We start from the raw sequence: 15,894 nt of genomic DNA on the forward strand, positions 1-15,894 counted from the left end.
TGTTGGGAACCAATGAGATAGTGGTTCGATTTGATTGACACTTAAGGGCGTGAAGTGGATTGCGGGGAGAAACGCTGATAAGAGTCTTAACAAAAGCATTCTCTTAGACAGCTTTGCCAGACGTACGATAATTATCGTACACGTCGATAATTTCGAGCTAATTTGTGGGACGTACGATATTTTCAATGGCGTACTATAGAGTACGTATTTTTCTATAATTCAGCTCGCGGGTAGGATAATGTACGATAATTTTTTTTAAACTGGCTGAAAACAAATTAAAACTGTTATTGAAAATTTGGATTTAACAAGTTTAACGTCAATATTTCCCAAAAAATTCAAATTTACCGCCAGACTCTGGTACGATAGTTTGAGTTTCGGGAACTGGGGGGCGATTCTGTAAAAATCGAATGGGAATTCGATCTCGATACCCTATACCATGTCGAGATCGACTTCGACAATTTGCATTGATTTATGCTTATTCGAAATCTTTACCGAATAACATTCGTCGAGTTCTCGAAGTTCAAAATCTAGTTTTCGATCGAAAATTGGATTTCGAATATTTACAGAATAGGCCCCCAGGGAACGCTGATTCTCGATATCACATAAGTTAGTGTAGATAACGTCCAACTTGCCATTTGCTAAACCGTTGCTTTGAACAGTTCATTTACCTCGACTGAATTAATTTAATTACTTATCAGCCGTAAATAGAGCGTAGGAGAGTGACTTCTTTATGATAGCACGGTACAGCACCTCCTCCTACGCCTAAAGCGTAGGCCTAGTAAAAGAAAACCTGGCAGGGGCGGGGGGGGGCGGGGGGTGAAATCGCACCGCGAGGAAACAATGAATGGAAACTAGAAAGAAAGTAGTGGCCCACATTCAGGGCGCGCTTTCGCTGACTCGACTCGGCTTGGCGTGCAAAGCGATCACGAAAATCTTTCGGGGCATTTCAGGATCTCTTTTGGGATCTATTCCCCCCCCGCGATTAAAGAAAACGAATACCTTGGTAAAGTTATTGCTATTCGCCAATTCTGCTCCACCCCCCGCCCCAAACGAAGAAGCATGACCCCTTTGAATTGAGTCGTAGCCACTACACTATAGCGTTTTCTGGTGACGTAATTACAATGGCTATGTCTTTATAAAATAAGAAAATTACTCGTCAGGTTATTTAGTGTAGTTGCCAGTGGGTGTATAAATTGTTTCGCAGTTCACGTTAGATATTGATTGCGATCTAAGGGGGGGGGGGCAACGTATGGTCGTACGTACAATTTTTTTATTATTTCTTTATTTTTTTTCAATGGCGTAACCCCCCCCCCCCCCCCGAAACAAAATCCTGGCTACGCCACTGTTGCGATCTAATGTGTGGTAATCGACCCAAAACGCCAAGCTAAAGGAAGAAAATAAACCGATCCATTGAAAAATCAGGTTGCCAGGGTTATCACCTGGCAGAGTTGCCACACGTCAGGGAAATCAGGAAAAAGTCAGGGAATTTAAAAATGGGCCTAAAAAGTCAGGAAATGTCAGGGAATTTTAAGAATTGGTAAAAATTCAGTGAATTCAATTTTATCTTGGCACTTTTTGAAGGTAATTTAACTTTAGTCCTATGACAAATTCCGCTTTTATCATTTATTTCCTTGAATGTTTGGCTAATTTTTTCAACATTGCAATAACCTTTTTACTGAAATATAAATCCATCAAAATTTATTAACAGTAAAATGTAAAAGATAAATTTTGACCTTAATAAGTTAGGGAAAATCTCTTAAAATGGTCAGGGAATAGTCAGGGAATTTGAACCTGAAAATTTTGTGGCAACCCTGCCTGGGCATCCCGGCATTAAGAAATTTAATAGTTCTTCCCCATATGAGGACCAAACTAGGAAAGAACTCATCAGGGCTATAGCTATGGTAACATTTTAGCGGCCCCGGGCAGCTGCCCAGCTTACCCTAAGCACGGCCCTGGAACTCATTTGTTCCCTCCTTAGCAGAGTTGCCAAATTATTTTTAAGGATCTCGCACAATCTCCGTAAAAAAGTAGCCCAAATTATCGCCCAAAAAAACTTCATTGTCGATACAGCCCGAATTTCCGCCCAAAAAAAATCTGTTTTTGACGTCACTATACACGGACCTAAACAGTATACTTCTTACACGTATCTATTCACTGTCTTGTACAAGCATAGAAATCATATACATTTCTGTTATCTAATTTACATCTATTTGCCAAATATAGTACGAATATTTATTTATCATCGTAGATAGTTGAATTAAAAGACTTCTCTCTCCACTGGTGAAAGGGGGTTTTCCCCCGATTTCTTCGGTTTCCCCTTTTGATAAAATATTTTGGGGTTAACGGTAATAATTAGTGTTGGCTGGCGTGGTTTGAAGGGCTTGCCTCCACCCTTAGTAAAATTATAAAGAATTACATAGACACGATTAAATTCAAGTAATGTTAAGTATATATTGGAATGTTATTGAAAAAGGGTAGAGTAAAAACCCATTTATTACATTTGGGTTTTAAATTTCGAAATCCCCCTGCTAAACATTTTAAAAAAAATGCTTTTTTTAAGAAGTATTATACACATAAGTGTATAATATTGATACATAAGTGTGACACTTCCTATTCTTCACATTCAAAATTTTTACTGAGAGCTATTCACAACGTTTATTCCCATTCGACCGAAAGAATTTTAAAATGTAGCCCAATTGGCGGGGTGATTTGGTATTTTATTTATAAGATATGTACTATCGAAGATCCATGTTTAGGTTAGGTTAGGTTAGGTTAGAGTTGGTTAAGTTTACTATTTCAGTTTTGGTTCAGTTACTTTTCTTGACTAGGTGAAGATAAAAATATAATTCATGCTCATTCCATTTTATTTTCAAATAAATGCATAGTACAAAGATATTAAAATGGCTATCCGCTCCATAGACGGTAAAATAAATTCCAACGGCTTCCCAGCCTCTGAAGGGTTTTTGAATTTGGGGGTAGGAAAAAAGGGGAAACGTTTCGTGACAGCATGGCTGCCAGCCTCCCCACTTCGCGACTTTAATTGTCACTGAAGTCATTTCAATCGTTTTTCTCGTATATTACGATTGATCTCAATTAATAATTTGTATTTTAATTTAAAGAATTCAAGTTATAGGTAAATTTACAGTTAAACAACCATTTGGTCTAGCTTTTATTCCCGAAATATAATGGTCAGTTTACTTAGATGGCGCCACGTGCTCTACGAAGAATCATGATTTAGATATTTGTTACTCGGCGACAGTTAAAAATTGGTCTCTGCGCATGCTCCAATACCAACCAATCCGGTGTTCCCTCCCTGGCTAGTGTCCAGTTTTTAAGTGGCAATGACGGTTTAAAATTCCACCCCCATTTATTTTACCGTCTATTGCAAACGACTTCAGTAAATAAATTGAAAACATAGCAAAAGCCAATTTATATAGCAGCGTTCGGTCGAATGGGACACATAAAAACCGCACGTTTCGGCGGAATTCGGTCGAATGGGACACCTCAAAAACCGCCTTCGGTCGAATGGGACTAAAGCATTCACAAGACAGACCACATTACGGGCTTCGTCGCCGTTTTGCATCCGCTTGCTAACGCGTCACACGTAGCCTTTGACAGCGCCTCGCTAGGGGGATATTTTCTTCTTGTGATGACGTCACTTCGTTATTAGCTCTCAGTAAAATATTTTCCAAAGTGACAAACTTATGGAACAATATTATACATTTCTGGTATTATATTTCATATTTAGTACATATAAGTACGTTTTTATAGCTAAAATATATATATTTTTAATTTATAAAAATATCGTAGTTTTGCAACCTCTATATGGCAGTAGAATTCAGTTAGCGTTCAAAAGTCTTAGAAACATAAATACGTTCTTAGTTTATCTTAGGCTGGGAAGGGGGTGGTGAGCTGAGATCCGGGCCGCTAGAAATTTCATACATATTTACCAAAGATTAATTTTTAGTGGTTTCCTTTCGCCTGTTCTCGGAATAAAAGTGCGCTCTTTTTATTCTAAAACGTTTTATTCATCTGTTCCGGGGATGAGATATCATGAGATTTACTCTGCCCCATATATTATTCGCTTGTTCCGGAATAATAGGGCTACTCTTTCTTACTCCTCCTCAAAGAGAGGACACTGATAAAATCGTCTGCTTATCCATAATGTATCTGCCAAAACAGCCACAGGCAGCCGTTTTGGGAAAACCTTTTTACCCTGATTCAAACTATTCGCCAGTACAGAATCGGAGTAAAATGACGTCATAGGGCTACTCTTCTTACCCTACTTCAAAATCGTCGAAAAGTTGCTATATATTTATATACAGGATGTTTCAAAAGGATATGCAAAAATTTTAAGGAGTTGTAGGGGGTGATTTGAGAAGTATGCCTGTTCTTTTCACATTTTCTTACGATGAGTTAAAAGAGCGCCAGAGAGCTTCAAAGTGTGGCCTACTAGCCCCTGGAAGTAGGCTTCAACAACCGAGCAGCAGGGAAACGCGAACATTAAGGTTTGGGTTCGTGTGATAGATAAAAAAGGACTTTGTAAACCAATCGAGGTAACCTCATTTTCGTCCTGAATTAAATACTTTTGGGATTTTTCAGCGAAATAGAGAGAAGAATTTTCAATATTTTGCACAATCAATTTCGAAAAGATCGATTAAATGTTTGTTTTGCGACATTAAAATTCCGCCATTTTCGTTAAACTTCTTTAAAAAAAACTTAGCCAAAAATTCTTCCAAATTACTTTTTATACCTTAGAACCCTATTTTCCGGAGCGTTGGGGTTACTGATCCCCACGGCCCGGCTTTACGAGTTCCTACCCTCACCCCAAACGTTCGTACACCCCTGACGTTAGATAACTAAGAGACTTATTGGAAAATACATAAAAAATTTCTTGATTTTTAAATTTTGAATTTATCCTCTCAATTTTCACCGTCTTTTTATAATGGATTTTCTTATTTTCCATTTTCTTTCCATTTTCGATCGCCTTGAATATTCTATTCGCGAATAGTCTATAAAGTAATATAGGCGTGACGTATGTTGACGTCACCCATACTTTTTCCCAGGCCCGTAGCCAGAAAAATTTCGTTTGGGGGCAGTAGGTTTTTGTGAGGGGGCACATTTTTTTCGTTACCTAATTTCTAAAATTAACATAAGTGGCGCTGTGAAATGTTTTTGGTGTTCAAAGAAAAAAAAACCTTGCTTTCTGAAACAAACCATTCTACAACTTGTATTTTATTAAGATAAGAATTGTCCTAAAAATGGCGGCCATAACCCAAAGCTACGGAGCGATACTACTCTATTGCCTAAAATGGCTACTATTGACAATACTATGGAGTGCTATTGCTTTAAAGCGCTTTCACGATTTATTCGTCAGAGCGTTTAGGTTCTCATTTACTCTATTTGCGCTACACTAAAAATGCCGGCAAAGTGAACAGAATAATAATCTGCTTATACGCCATCTTTCAATGTTTTCGACGCCCGCAGACGATTTATGTCCGACCAATGGAGATGCAAACCTAAGACTTTTCCCGCTATTTTCTAGGCCGAAATTAGTTGAATACTTTTCGCATGTTCTCGGAGTAAAGGTGTACTCCTTTAACCCTAAAACGAACAATTCGCCTGTTCCGGGGCTGAGGATAGGCCCTTTCATAAGGTACTCTTGACCTTATGGTTTTGATGTTGCTGCTGCGTCACGGGTGACGTATCGTTGACGTTTTACTACGAAAAGCCCTGGACATAAGAGTAAATTCGACGAGACACCCTGTTTTTAAGCATCAACTGAACTGAACTTCTACGTATTTCGTGACGATTGAGCTACATAAAATCAAGTTCAGCAAGTGTTGCTTATTTTATAGAAAGGCCTATTACTCTACACCATAAACTATTCCAGGGCTGCCACCATAGATATATGAAATAGTATAGATCCACAATTCAAAGATGGACTGATACGGAAGTGACAACAAGCAGACAACGTTTATTTTCTGGATGCGCTACGTTATAGCGCCATCTTCCCACCAATAGCAAATAAATGACACGTGACTTCAACTCCACATTACTCTAGGGCTATCAACATTATTAGGCCTAATCTACCGCTTTCTTTTTTACAAATACTAATTTTGGTCACCGATAGATGGCACTATTACGTAGCGCATCCAGAAAATAATAAAAATAATAATCGTCTAGGCTAATTCTCAAGGCACCACCTTAGGCCCAAGTCATCTAGCGACTTATAATGCCTTTAAACTGGTGGCCTGGTTACTATGCGTAGGAGGGTAGCTGTCTCTTCCGTGTTCCTCCCAAGTTCCCACGGGCCCGGATGCAGCGTAAGGTATCTATGCTAGGTGGTTTCTTTTCGCCTTTTCTCGGATTAAAAGCGTACTCTTTTTACCCTAAAACTTGTTATTCGCCTGTTCCGGTGATGAGAATTACTCCGCCCCATAAACTATTCGCTTGTTCCGGAATATTAGGGCTACTCTTTTTACTCCTGAAAAGGAGGTGTAAAGGAGTAAATCGGATTTTGTCGTCTGCTTATCCAGAATTTATCTGCTTAAAACGCCACAGGCAGTCATTTTGGAAAAAACGTTTTTACTCCGACTCAAACTATTCCCCACCACAGAATCGGAGTAAAATGACGTCATAGCCTTACTCTTCTTACCCGTCTCCAAAATCCCGGAACAAGCGAAAAGAAACCACAATATAAAACGCGTAAAATAGCGACCGTAGTCAAAGGTACTGTGCGTAAAATAGTACTTTTTACACCTCAAATAGTAGTGAGCTTATCGCAAAGCGTATAAACGCTTAACGAAAGTTCGCTTACTCCATTTACGTTTTTTGCGCCCACTTTGAGTAATTTTTAACGACGGAGGCTCAACAAAGGATGGTTAGGCGTCTGAAATAAGTGCCTGACATACGCAGGGGCGGCGTGTTCAAAGAAAATGTTGACACGCTGTCGTGGTCGTCATAGAAACGCAGCTGTTTTAGCTCAGGCTTCGTAGCGCGCAACCAACTACATTTCTGCTCTCTATTACCTCCCTTTGTATATCCGCGTTTCCGTGCAGGTGTTTTAGCGATATCGTCTTCCACACGAACCAAAACAGAGGCCTTTACCCTTATAAACGAAAAATGTCACTAATCTACGGACACTATCTAAATAAACGCATCCAACTCGCGAACTTGTTCAATCTTAAGTTTATAATGACTGTGGATATCTTCCTAAAAGTTTCAACCATTTAATTCCACCAAAAGAAAAACAGATGAACTTCGTAATATCATTTAAAAGTTATTCGCAACTTTCGAAAGTACTTTACATAAGTATAGGTCCAGGGGGTTTATTCGACGGGTTTATTATAAACTTCCGATTCAATTTAGTTTATATACCAAAAATATGCGTGAAACTATAGAGATTATCACTAGATTTTTAAGCTCCAGGTATAGAAAAACTTCATGGAATCGTACTAGTTTTAAACGGTATTTATAGCGATATTTCGAAGTACATTCAGTTGAAACTTACCAGTGGCTGACGTCCGAAAGCTCGACTTTACACTTTCCAATGATAATTTGGTTAGTTAACGGAATTCGTTGATGGGTCACTCGCGCCTATTGTATATTACGTTGACATGGTCACGAGTTATTGGTCTAGATAAGCGGAACTCTTGGGGTTCGCCCGTAATCTACCATCTCAGCCAGCATACTCTCGCTGCAAAAGGGTCCCGCTCGACGGAGGTGTGTGTGTGTGTTATACATAGAATAGGGCGGTTGCCTCTTTTATACTTTCGATCGATCTGTTTTGGGAAATTTTACGCGCGTGGAAGAACGCAGAGACATCTGAAATTACAATGCGGAAATCAATCAAGAAAAACTTTAATTATAAGTCGCAAATATCGTTTCTATTAATATATTTTCGATGGAATGATTTTAAACTGAATTTCTATCGTGATCTTCGTAGATCAAAATTAGAAAAACCCCTGTAGAAATGTTCCAACCGCAACGCCCTGGTGTTCAGGGAGAAGGCAACTACCAGTTTCCTTTCACTTTTTTTTGGTGAAAGAGTCATGTTATAGTCTATAGACGAGAATACATATTGATTCTGATAGTTTTATATCGTATTCTAATACAGTATTTCTCAAATTAATAAAGTAAAAGACCCCTTTTTGAACGTTTCATACCAAATATACATTTATTTACGGTGCATGGGCTTTATTGTATTTTTATGATACTTCGCAACGTCGTTTTAAGGATTTTGGTAATATTACTGAATCTCAGTGAATTATTTTCGTTTGTTTAAATTGCCTGTGACAAGTCGATTTGTAAGAACCATTCTGGTTATTTTTAAGTCCTTGAAAAAGCGTTTGAAATGATTTTTTTTAAATGATTCGATTTTTTGCCTTCTTTCGCATTTTGAAACATTGAGAGTTCTTGGCGGGAAAACTTGCCGCCTTTTTTCATGCCTTGGCTTCAACTCAAGGACGTAATTTTACCCCTGTCCTCCTATATCAGTTCGCGGAAATAAATTAATCCCAAAATTGTAAGCTGCGCATTAAGTTCCGTTTTGGAACGTTTGAACCAAAAAAGGGACATTGAAAAATAAAGTAATTTTTCTTACAAAACACTGTTAGAACGTTTAGTTTAATATTTACTTTCGATAGTTTCGCTTTTACACCCGAAAAAGGTGTTTGCAAGTTGCACCTGACGCAGGGGTTTTTTAATGCCTTGGATGAATATGCTTTTTCCGGTTTAGTCAGTGGGGTTGCCCCTTAGCCCCCTTCTACATGGTTTATAACGTCAAAGGGGTAAGCAATAATTACTTAAAGTTATGCAGATTAGGTGTGTTCGTTCATAAGTCTATAAAGCTTACGTTTATATTAATTCACTGCTTTTAGAATAGTTTTAGGTCCGTTTTAATTATATTAAGTATAGATATCGAGAAGCCAAGGCCTACGTAGATCGAAAATATGATTTCAGTAAAACTTTAACCTCTATTCCCAAAACCTTTGCAAAATAGGCCATGCTCTTATAGTTTATTCTCCTTCTAGAGTACAAACGCTATTTTCGTTAAATAATAATATTATTCATTGCATTGAAGTATATTGAGATAGCTGGGCCATTTCTGTTACATACCCATAATTCAGTTTTTCTTAAACTTTCACTCTAAACAAAATATCAAAATTAAATAATGAAATGACTACAATAGAAAAAGAATATATAACAAGCAAATTAGCAGTAATTTGGCGTTAAATTTTATCTAATCTGCGCAGAAAACAATTTGAATTAATAGTACTATTCTAAATTTTAAAGTGGGTGTGTTACGTGCATAGAAGCAAAATGTCCCATACTCTTCCTAAAACTAAGTTTATATTTTTAGGCTGCAGATTGTCTAGGTAGACACCCTGACGTTCATTTATTTAACTTTCAACAGGTATATGTTGTTATTTGAAAAATCTTAAGTGTACTTAAAACATATTTATCATGGGAATTTTGATATCCTAGCACTCTTGTCTGTCCCACGCAGCAGTGGGAGAAGATGATGAGGCTGATGATTAGTTCGACTATTCCAGTTTGAGTGGTCTTTCCACAATGAATGAACCACATTAAGTCAAAATGGATGACTAAATTAAACGTCCGTTAAGCAACCTCTTCTTTACTCCCCCTTTTTTATGCCTTCCCTAATAGAAATTAATTAATTTTTATATAACTAAGTTATTTTGTAAAATAAAAATTCGCTGGTTAGCCATTTCTAAATTTGGACTTTATTTTTGCCCCTGTGTGAAATCAACAAAACTTTAGTGACAAGTAGAAGAAACTTTCCTCAATTTATCAGTGTTTTGAAGATATTTATTATACCGTTCACAATCGCTAGTAATACTGACGTTTTTAAGTTATCAATCCGGAAATTTTATTTCTCCAGTTCAAAAACTATATTCGCGAGATTCAAGTTTCGCGTTCCAGTACTTTGTCATTGTGGTTTTCAGAATATTTGCGTATAAACTTATTTCGCAAAAGTTAACAGCGAAATTTAAATAATTATATTGAAAAGGTACAGTTTTTGTTAAATGGCTTCGTATTAAATATTTACTAAATCCTTAAAATCTATTTATAGTTCGAGATGCCTAGCAATGAAGTATCGCCAGTTGGTGTCTAACACAACACCCGTTTCGGTTCAAATTTGGTTGGAGGATGAACTGGAAAGATTTGGTATAGATGGAGCCTACACCCGCTACATACTCTCTTTACTCCGACAAGAACCAGTGACTTTAGATCCCGCTGAAATCAACGAAAAATTGGTAACAGACACAACATGTATTAGAAATGTAAGGCTTTGTTGAATACCATATTGATATTCCAAAGGTTAATTTAAAATCTGATTTTAAGGGTACAAAAAATATTTTTGTTCCATTTTCAAAGGCTCGACATCGTGGTTGGAAAAATTGGAACCGGAAATGGCAAAAGCTGCAATTTGCAAGTGGAATAGGAGTTTTTGATTTAGTCGGAGGAGGAATTGGGATGAAAGTTAACCAGACTGGGGGAGCTGAGATCAAGAAAGAGAAGGAAGAGGATTTTAATTGCGAAAGCCCTGAATATGTGGACTCTGAAGAATTGAAGAAATTGGCAGCCATTGAATGCTTGATTACGGCCTCTGAAGAAGCACCTGTAATTTCAGAACTTTTAAATAGTTTCTAAGTGTTGGAATTAAAACCTTCTATCTTCAGAAAAACGAAGTTGGCGAGGTCATTGACAAACTTTGTGGCTATCTGAAAAATTGGCAAGCGGACAGTGGTGAGGGATTAGCATATATTGACTTTGGGATGCCAGAATAATTCTTGTTTATATATAACTTTCTCTTGCAGAATCTCCAAAAAGTTTAAACATGAATCCAGTACCAATAAATACACTTTGCAGCTACTTACAGTTGCAGAATGGCATATTGGGAAATAGACACGATCTGTAAGTTATTATTTCATACACTTTTGTTAATTTAACTTTTCAACTCTTTATATTATATTATATTATATTATATTATATTATATTTTATTATATTATTTTGTATTATACAGGTATAATGCAGATTTTCCAGCGTTGAATACCAATTCTAAGGAAAACCAAATTGAATCCATTAAAGAAGACACCCCTAAAGTATGGGAAGGTATCAGGAACTGTCCCATTGTTGAAGATGACTCGGGAAAAGAAGATAATCAAATGTCGGATGCTGAAAGTAATAGCTCTGAGAAGGAAAATATCATAGAGGGCAAGCGAATGCCCAGATATTCGTTGGGAGAATACAACCACCACCCAATAAGGCGGCCGAGTCCTCCAAACAACAATGCAATTCCTGCTGCATTAAGCGTTTCCACTCTTTATCACTCTCCGTTTAATGGATCCACTATTGAGAATAACTCCTCTTCGTTCTCTCTCTTTCCTCAATCTCCTGCGGTACTGACAGTTTCAAATCAAGCGGATATGGTGAAACATTCTGATGCAAAAAGAGAAGTATCCAATGATAAGCTCTTCGATTATAAGCCTAAGTCTGGTGGTTTTTATTGTAAACCCTATGATGGCGTGTTTAGTCATCCGGCTTATAAAGGATGGGATAAACCTAATTTTGATACTAAAGACGAAGAATCCGATCATGATCTCTTGCCTCTAAATTTATTCAGCGCTTCAGGAGGGGAAAACAAAGATTACACTGAATCAGAAGAAACAATGTGTCCAAATGAAAACCATGTGTTCTCGCACACGCATCTTGTTTGGGCTCCTGCGGATGATGAAGCTTTGAAGTTCAAGAACTTTAAAGCTTCAAATGAAAGTTCTGAAGAAAAATCATCAGAATCTTCAACATCCGAAGATTTCTCAGTTGTTAAGTCTCAAGAATGTGACAACTTATCGGAGCTTGGCAGTTTTCATGGATCTAGTATTGTGGATATGGAAGAGGGCTCTATGGAAAATGTACCTGATAGTCATTCTGAGAATGATGATGACCACGGAGATGACCTATACTTAGATCCAGTCAAAATAATTAACAAAGAAGAAAATTTGGCAGGAGCTGAAGAAGGATTTGGGAGTCCACTTTTGACACCCAAAGATTTGCCCCCATTCCAAAATTCGATTAGAGAAGCTGCCATGCATAATCTTTGGGGGCAAGAAAATATCCAGGGTGGAAAAAGCGCAACTAATGGAGTCTGGTCTGGTTCTGATAAAATTGCCGCATTCTATGAGAAGAATTATCCGAGAATTGAAGATTCAATATCCAATAATTTTAAAGCCAATACTGAGAAAGTGTTTAATCACAGCGAAGAAAGTCAATTTAAAAAATTTGATGGGGCTCTTTTGCCTCCGTATCGTCGTTTAATTTCAAGCTGTTCAAAACCAAATTCAATTTTGAAGAAAGATGATGAGGAAGAGGAAGAAAATCTATTGACATCAGAAAGTTCTCATTTTGCTCCGATTCACCCAGACATAGAAGATTCCACGCCATATAATACGGATTACGTATCAATAACTGAGATCAAAACCAAGAAAAATCACAGTAATGCTACTGCTAAAAATGAGTTCGCCAGCAAAGACCATCGAAAGAAATCTGAAGATGATCTGTCAGCTCCTTTACGAGTTGAAGATTTGGAAGCTTGCGCTAATGATGAGGATTCTGGATTGGAGAAAGTTAAAATTCTTCAGGCTGGATTTAGGTCCCAAACCGCTGTTGATCGAAGCAACAATACTACTCCAGTTCCTTTCAGGCCAGTTTATCTCGAATTTCAATTTAAAACACTGGAATATGGGCCAAGGGAGGTTGAACATGGGCCAAAGAAGGTTAAAAATGCACCAGCTGTTGAACTTAGGAGTATCTCTTACACAGTGAGTGGAAATAATCCCTGTTGGGATTACGCTTCTAAATTGTTCAGAACCGCTGGCCTACCAACTGGGAATGATTCGAGTAGTGAAGGTAAAATGTAAAAAAAAACTATGCTTAATTCCCTGAGTAACAATGCCATTGTCTCTCAATTGACAGATTTGCATTACGGAAAACCTTCCTGGAGCACTTCAGATGGGTCTGATGAAAGTGGTCGTTTAGGTCAAAGGACAATTTCTTTCAATCCTCTCGCTTATCCTGACATTGAAATCACTGAGGTAACCAACGACGCTGCTGCGACTAATATGGAAGAAAAAGTATAAACACCAGTTTCTGGTTTTTGATATTTTTTTGCTTACTTCTGTTTTGTTATTTCAGCCTGGAGATCCTGAAAGTGAAAATGACAAGATCGAAAAAAATAATAATGAAGAAATTGGTTCTGACGCAATTGCTAATCCTAAACTGGCTGAAAATTTTGAAAAGCTCTGTTCTCTAAAAAAGAGGGTCAACCCTGAAAGTTCTCTTTATGGTAAAATAACTGCTGCAATTGAAAGTAGTTGGCCTCAGAGAACTTGCGATGACGAAACTTTAGCTTGTTACGAAGAGCTTATTGGAATCAGTACTGAGGTTAGAGATTACTTGTAATCATTGGTGTTAAGAAAGAAATAAAATGGAAAACCGTATCACTTATTTTATGATATTTGACTGGCAGCTTCCTGCTATTCCGACAAACAATGTTTTATACTCCTCCGAGCTCGAGGATGAATGGCAAAGGTTGAGCCAACCCTTTGATATCCAGTTACCATGCAAAACCAAGCACAATAAACTTGGTAAGAGTCTTTGATCGCAACCTTTGCGTTTCTCTGCACATATAATGCTTAGTTTTGAAATTTGCACTAAAAATTGCATCACATTATCTAGTATCTAAAATAATCCACTTATATTTGCATGTATATAAATTCATTGAGACTAATCTTGCACAGTATCTTATTTTCAATGTTAACCAAAAACATTGTGGTATGAAAAAAATATGCTTTGATTTGCTTTAACAACTCATTAAATTACTAACATTATTTTGCTTTTTGTACTACTGAAATAAAGTGATTAATAGTTGCAACGGTTGTTGATATTGATAAGATTTTGAAATGTATTTTACATTTGAAAAGGGGATGAGTGGCATTCGTCTTTACATCAACGCCCCTGCAGTTTTTACTTGGAAGGCAATTGTCATCGTTTTAATTGCAAGTTCTCTCACGATTTGTCAAGAATTACTTGTCGATTCTGGGAAGAGGGCTCTTGCTTCAAAGGCCTTACTTGCCCATTTTTGCATGGCTATTTGAGTGAAGAGGATTTTTTACCATTACCTCTTTCACCTTTTTTGGAAGATAAATCTAAGCCTCTCGCTTCTCCCGTGCCACCAAAATGGAACTTTAAGCTGGAATCGGAAAAAGACTTTCCATCACTTTCCGCTTCGTCTCTTCAAGTATGAGAGTTCCTCTTTTATTTTTAGGTTTTGCTCTCTCTTTTTTTAAGTATCATCCAGTGATAAATTTTGTGATTGTTAGGATTCGGATTCTCAGAGGCAAAGCTCTTCTTCATCTTCTGATTTGATAGATGTACGCAAAAAGTTGGGCAATAGTAGAAGGGATTCTGGCTTTGGGCGAATAATCAGATCCAAGAAATCCAAGAAATGTTTCTCCAATCACCTTCCCATTTCTTCTTCGTCTAGAAATGAAGCTTCATTTTCTTCTCGGGGAAAGAATCAAGATGGCCTAGCTACTAAAAAGAACCAATCAGCTAACATTCGCCATGATCTTGCACTCAAAATCTGACTTTAAAAGAACGAAGAAACCCAAAATTTCTTTATTTTCCCAATTCTAAAAATAGTTTCAATAATATTTTATTTTTAAATTTCAATAATATTAATTTAATGCAAGGTTTAAAAGTGGCTAAATTATGAAATTTACAATATTATATCAGGAACTAGACTAAGTCAAAATGCAATGTCACGTGACATTTAGCTTTTGTTAAAAATTTAAAAGAAAAATTTATTGTTGCTTTTAGGTAATTTTATTTAGGTATACTGTTTTTAAGGGCTCTCTTCCTAATACCAGTTAATTACGCTGGATATTACTTGAATTTGATAAAATTTTAACATAGTCTCTAAATCGACGTTAAAAATCATGTTTCTCTTTCCTCCCCCAAAATCCCCTTTCATCTTCTTTGTCTTTTGCAGTTGTCGTCTTAAAAAAAATACCACTAAATATATATGAAATCTTTCCTTTTAAAATCCTAACCAGTAATTATGCTTTTTAATTTAGAATGGTGGAATTTACTTGGTATAAGTTTCAATTTACTGATAAAACAAAGCAACTCTTCCTTCCAAGGAAGATTTTTTTCGCAGCTCAAAAGCCCCTTTTAAGTTCAACCTTTGAAAAGATGTAATTACGAGAAAAGTGTATAGAAAGCAACATTTTTTTGGGATCATGTTTAGGTTGCTTTCCTACGAAATAACCATCTAGAAAAACAAAACCTTTGAAATTAGGATTTTATTGGAGTTTTTATTAAGTAAATTTTATTGTTTTACTTTATTTTAAAAGCTCTTTAATTAGGTAATTTAATTTTTTTTAACTGTCATTTTGTTTATACAATTTTCAAATTAGCAGTTTTTCTAAAAATAAGTTATAAGCAATATTGTAATACTGTTACGAAGTTTTTTAGTATATTATGCTAAAGATAAATCATGATCCCAAAGTTCTCTCTTCAATACCTCAAACAACCATTGACTATCTCATAACCGTATTGAAGGCTTCTACTTAAATTGAAATGTGTAATAAATCATCTTAACTGCCGCACTAAAAGGAAAAAAATCTGAATTATCTAGTCACACTCTTTAGAGGCATTAAATTTTCAGCAGTTGTACCATGATCAAAAAGATTTGTGTTCTGTGAGGTTATAAATGCTTAGAATTACAGCAACCCTGGTTAGGTTTGTGTTAAAAATGTCAAACCCAAATATAAATTAATCTCAAAATGGAATTTTTTACAGTA

The 15,894-nt window shown here is 36.6% G+C and overlaps 2 protein-coding genes across 3 annotated transcripts in view; one reads left to right on the forward strand and one right to left on the reverse strand.

The window, feature by feature from the left end:
• LOC149935203 (uncharacterized) overlaps positions 1-7,630 on the reverse strand; it is a 43,800-nt gene extending 36,170 nt beyond the window's left edge. Inside the window, exon 1 of the mRNA XM_090152990.1 lies at positions 7,514-7,630. The gene's annotated coding sequence lies outside the window, so the exon portion shown is untranslated. The remainder of the gene's footprint in view (positions 1-7,513) is intronic.
• A 942-nt stretch (positions 7,631-8,572) lies between these two features.
• Positions 8,573-15,672, forward strand: LOC149935204 (uncharacterized). Of its 2 annotated transcripts, none has more exons than XM_090180751.1 (14): positions 8,573-8,591; positions 8,649-8,792; positions 9,365-9,418; positions 9,490-10,036; positions 10,100-10,310; positions 10,372-10,650; positions 10,710-10,776; positions 10,848-10,944; positions 11,055-12,937; positions 13,004-13,161; positions 13,223-13,471; positions 13,557-13,674; positions 14,011-14,327; positions 14,410-15,672. In XM_090180751.1, the coding sequence occupies exons 5-14, from the start codon at positions 10,116-10,118 to the stop codon at positions 14,674-14,676; spliced, it is 3,630 nt and encodes a 1,209-aa protein (XP_090036877.1). In that variant the 5' UTR covers positions 8,573-8,591; positions 8,649-8,792; positions 9,365-9,418; positions 9,490-10,036; positions 10,100-10,115; the 3' UTR covers positions 14,677-15,672. The 2 variants fall into 2 exon arrangements, with proteins under 2 accessions (XP_090036877.1, XP_090036879.1); XM_090180753.1 differs by having other exon boundaries at positions 8,577-8,591; positions 10,405-10,650.
• The last annotated feature ends 222 nt before the right edge of the window (positions 15,673-15,894 follow it).

Source organism: Leiobunum rupestre, chromosome 7 (genome assembly GCF_980474605.1).
Source record: "Leiobunum rupestre chromosome 7, qqLeiRupe1.1.hap1, whole genome shotgun sequence".
NCBI classification, from domain to species: domain Eukaryota; kingdom Metazoa; phylum Arthropoda; class Arachnida; order Opiliones; family Sclerosomatidae; genus Leiobunum; species Leiobunum rupestre.

Bases quoted from the DNA above. Each gene is read 5' to 3' on its own strand.
- LOC149935204 (XM_090180751.1), top strand. From the start codon at position 10,116: ATGAAGTATCGCCAGTTGGTGTCTAACACAACACCCGTTTCGGTTCAA. The intron at 10,311-10,371 runs GTAAGGCTTTGT...TCTGATTTTAAG, and splicing joins ACACAACATGTATTAGAAAT to GGTACAAAAAATATTTTTGT. The intron at 13,162-13,222 runs GTATAAACACCA...TTGTTATTTCAG, and splicing joins CGACTAATATGGAAGAAAAA to CCTGGAGATCCTGAAAGTGA.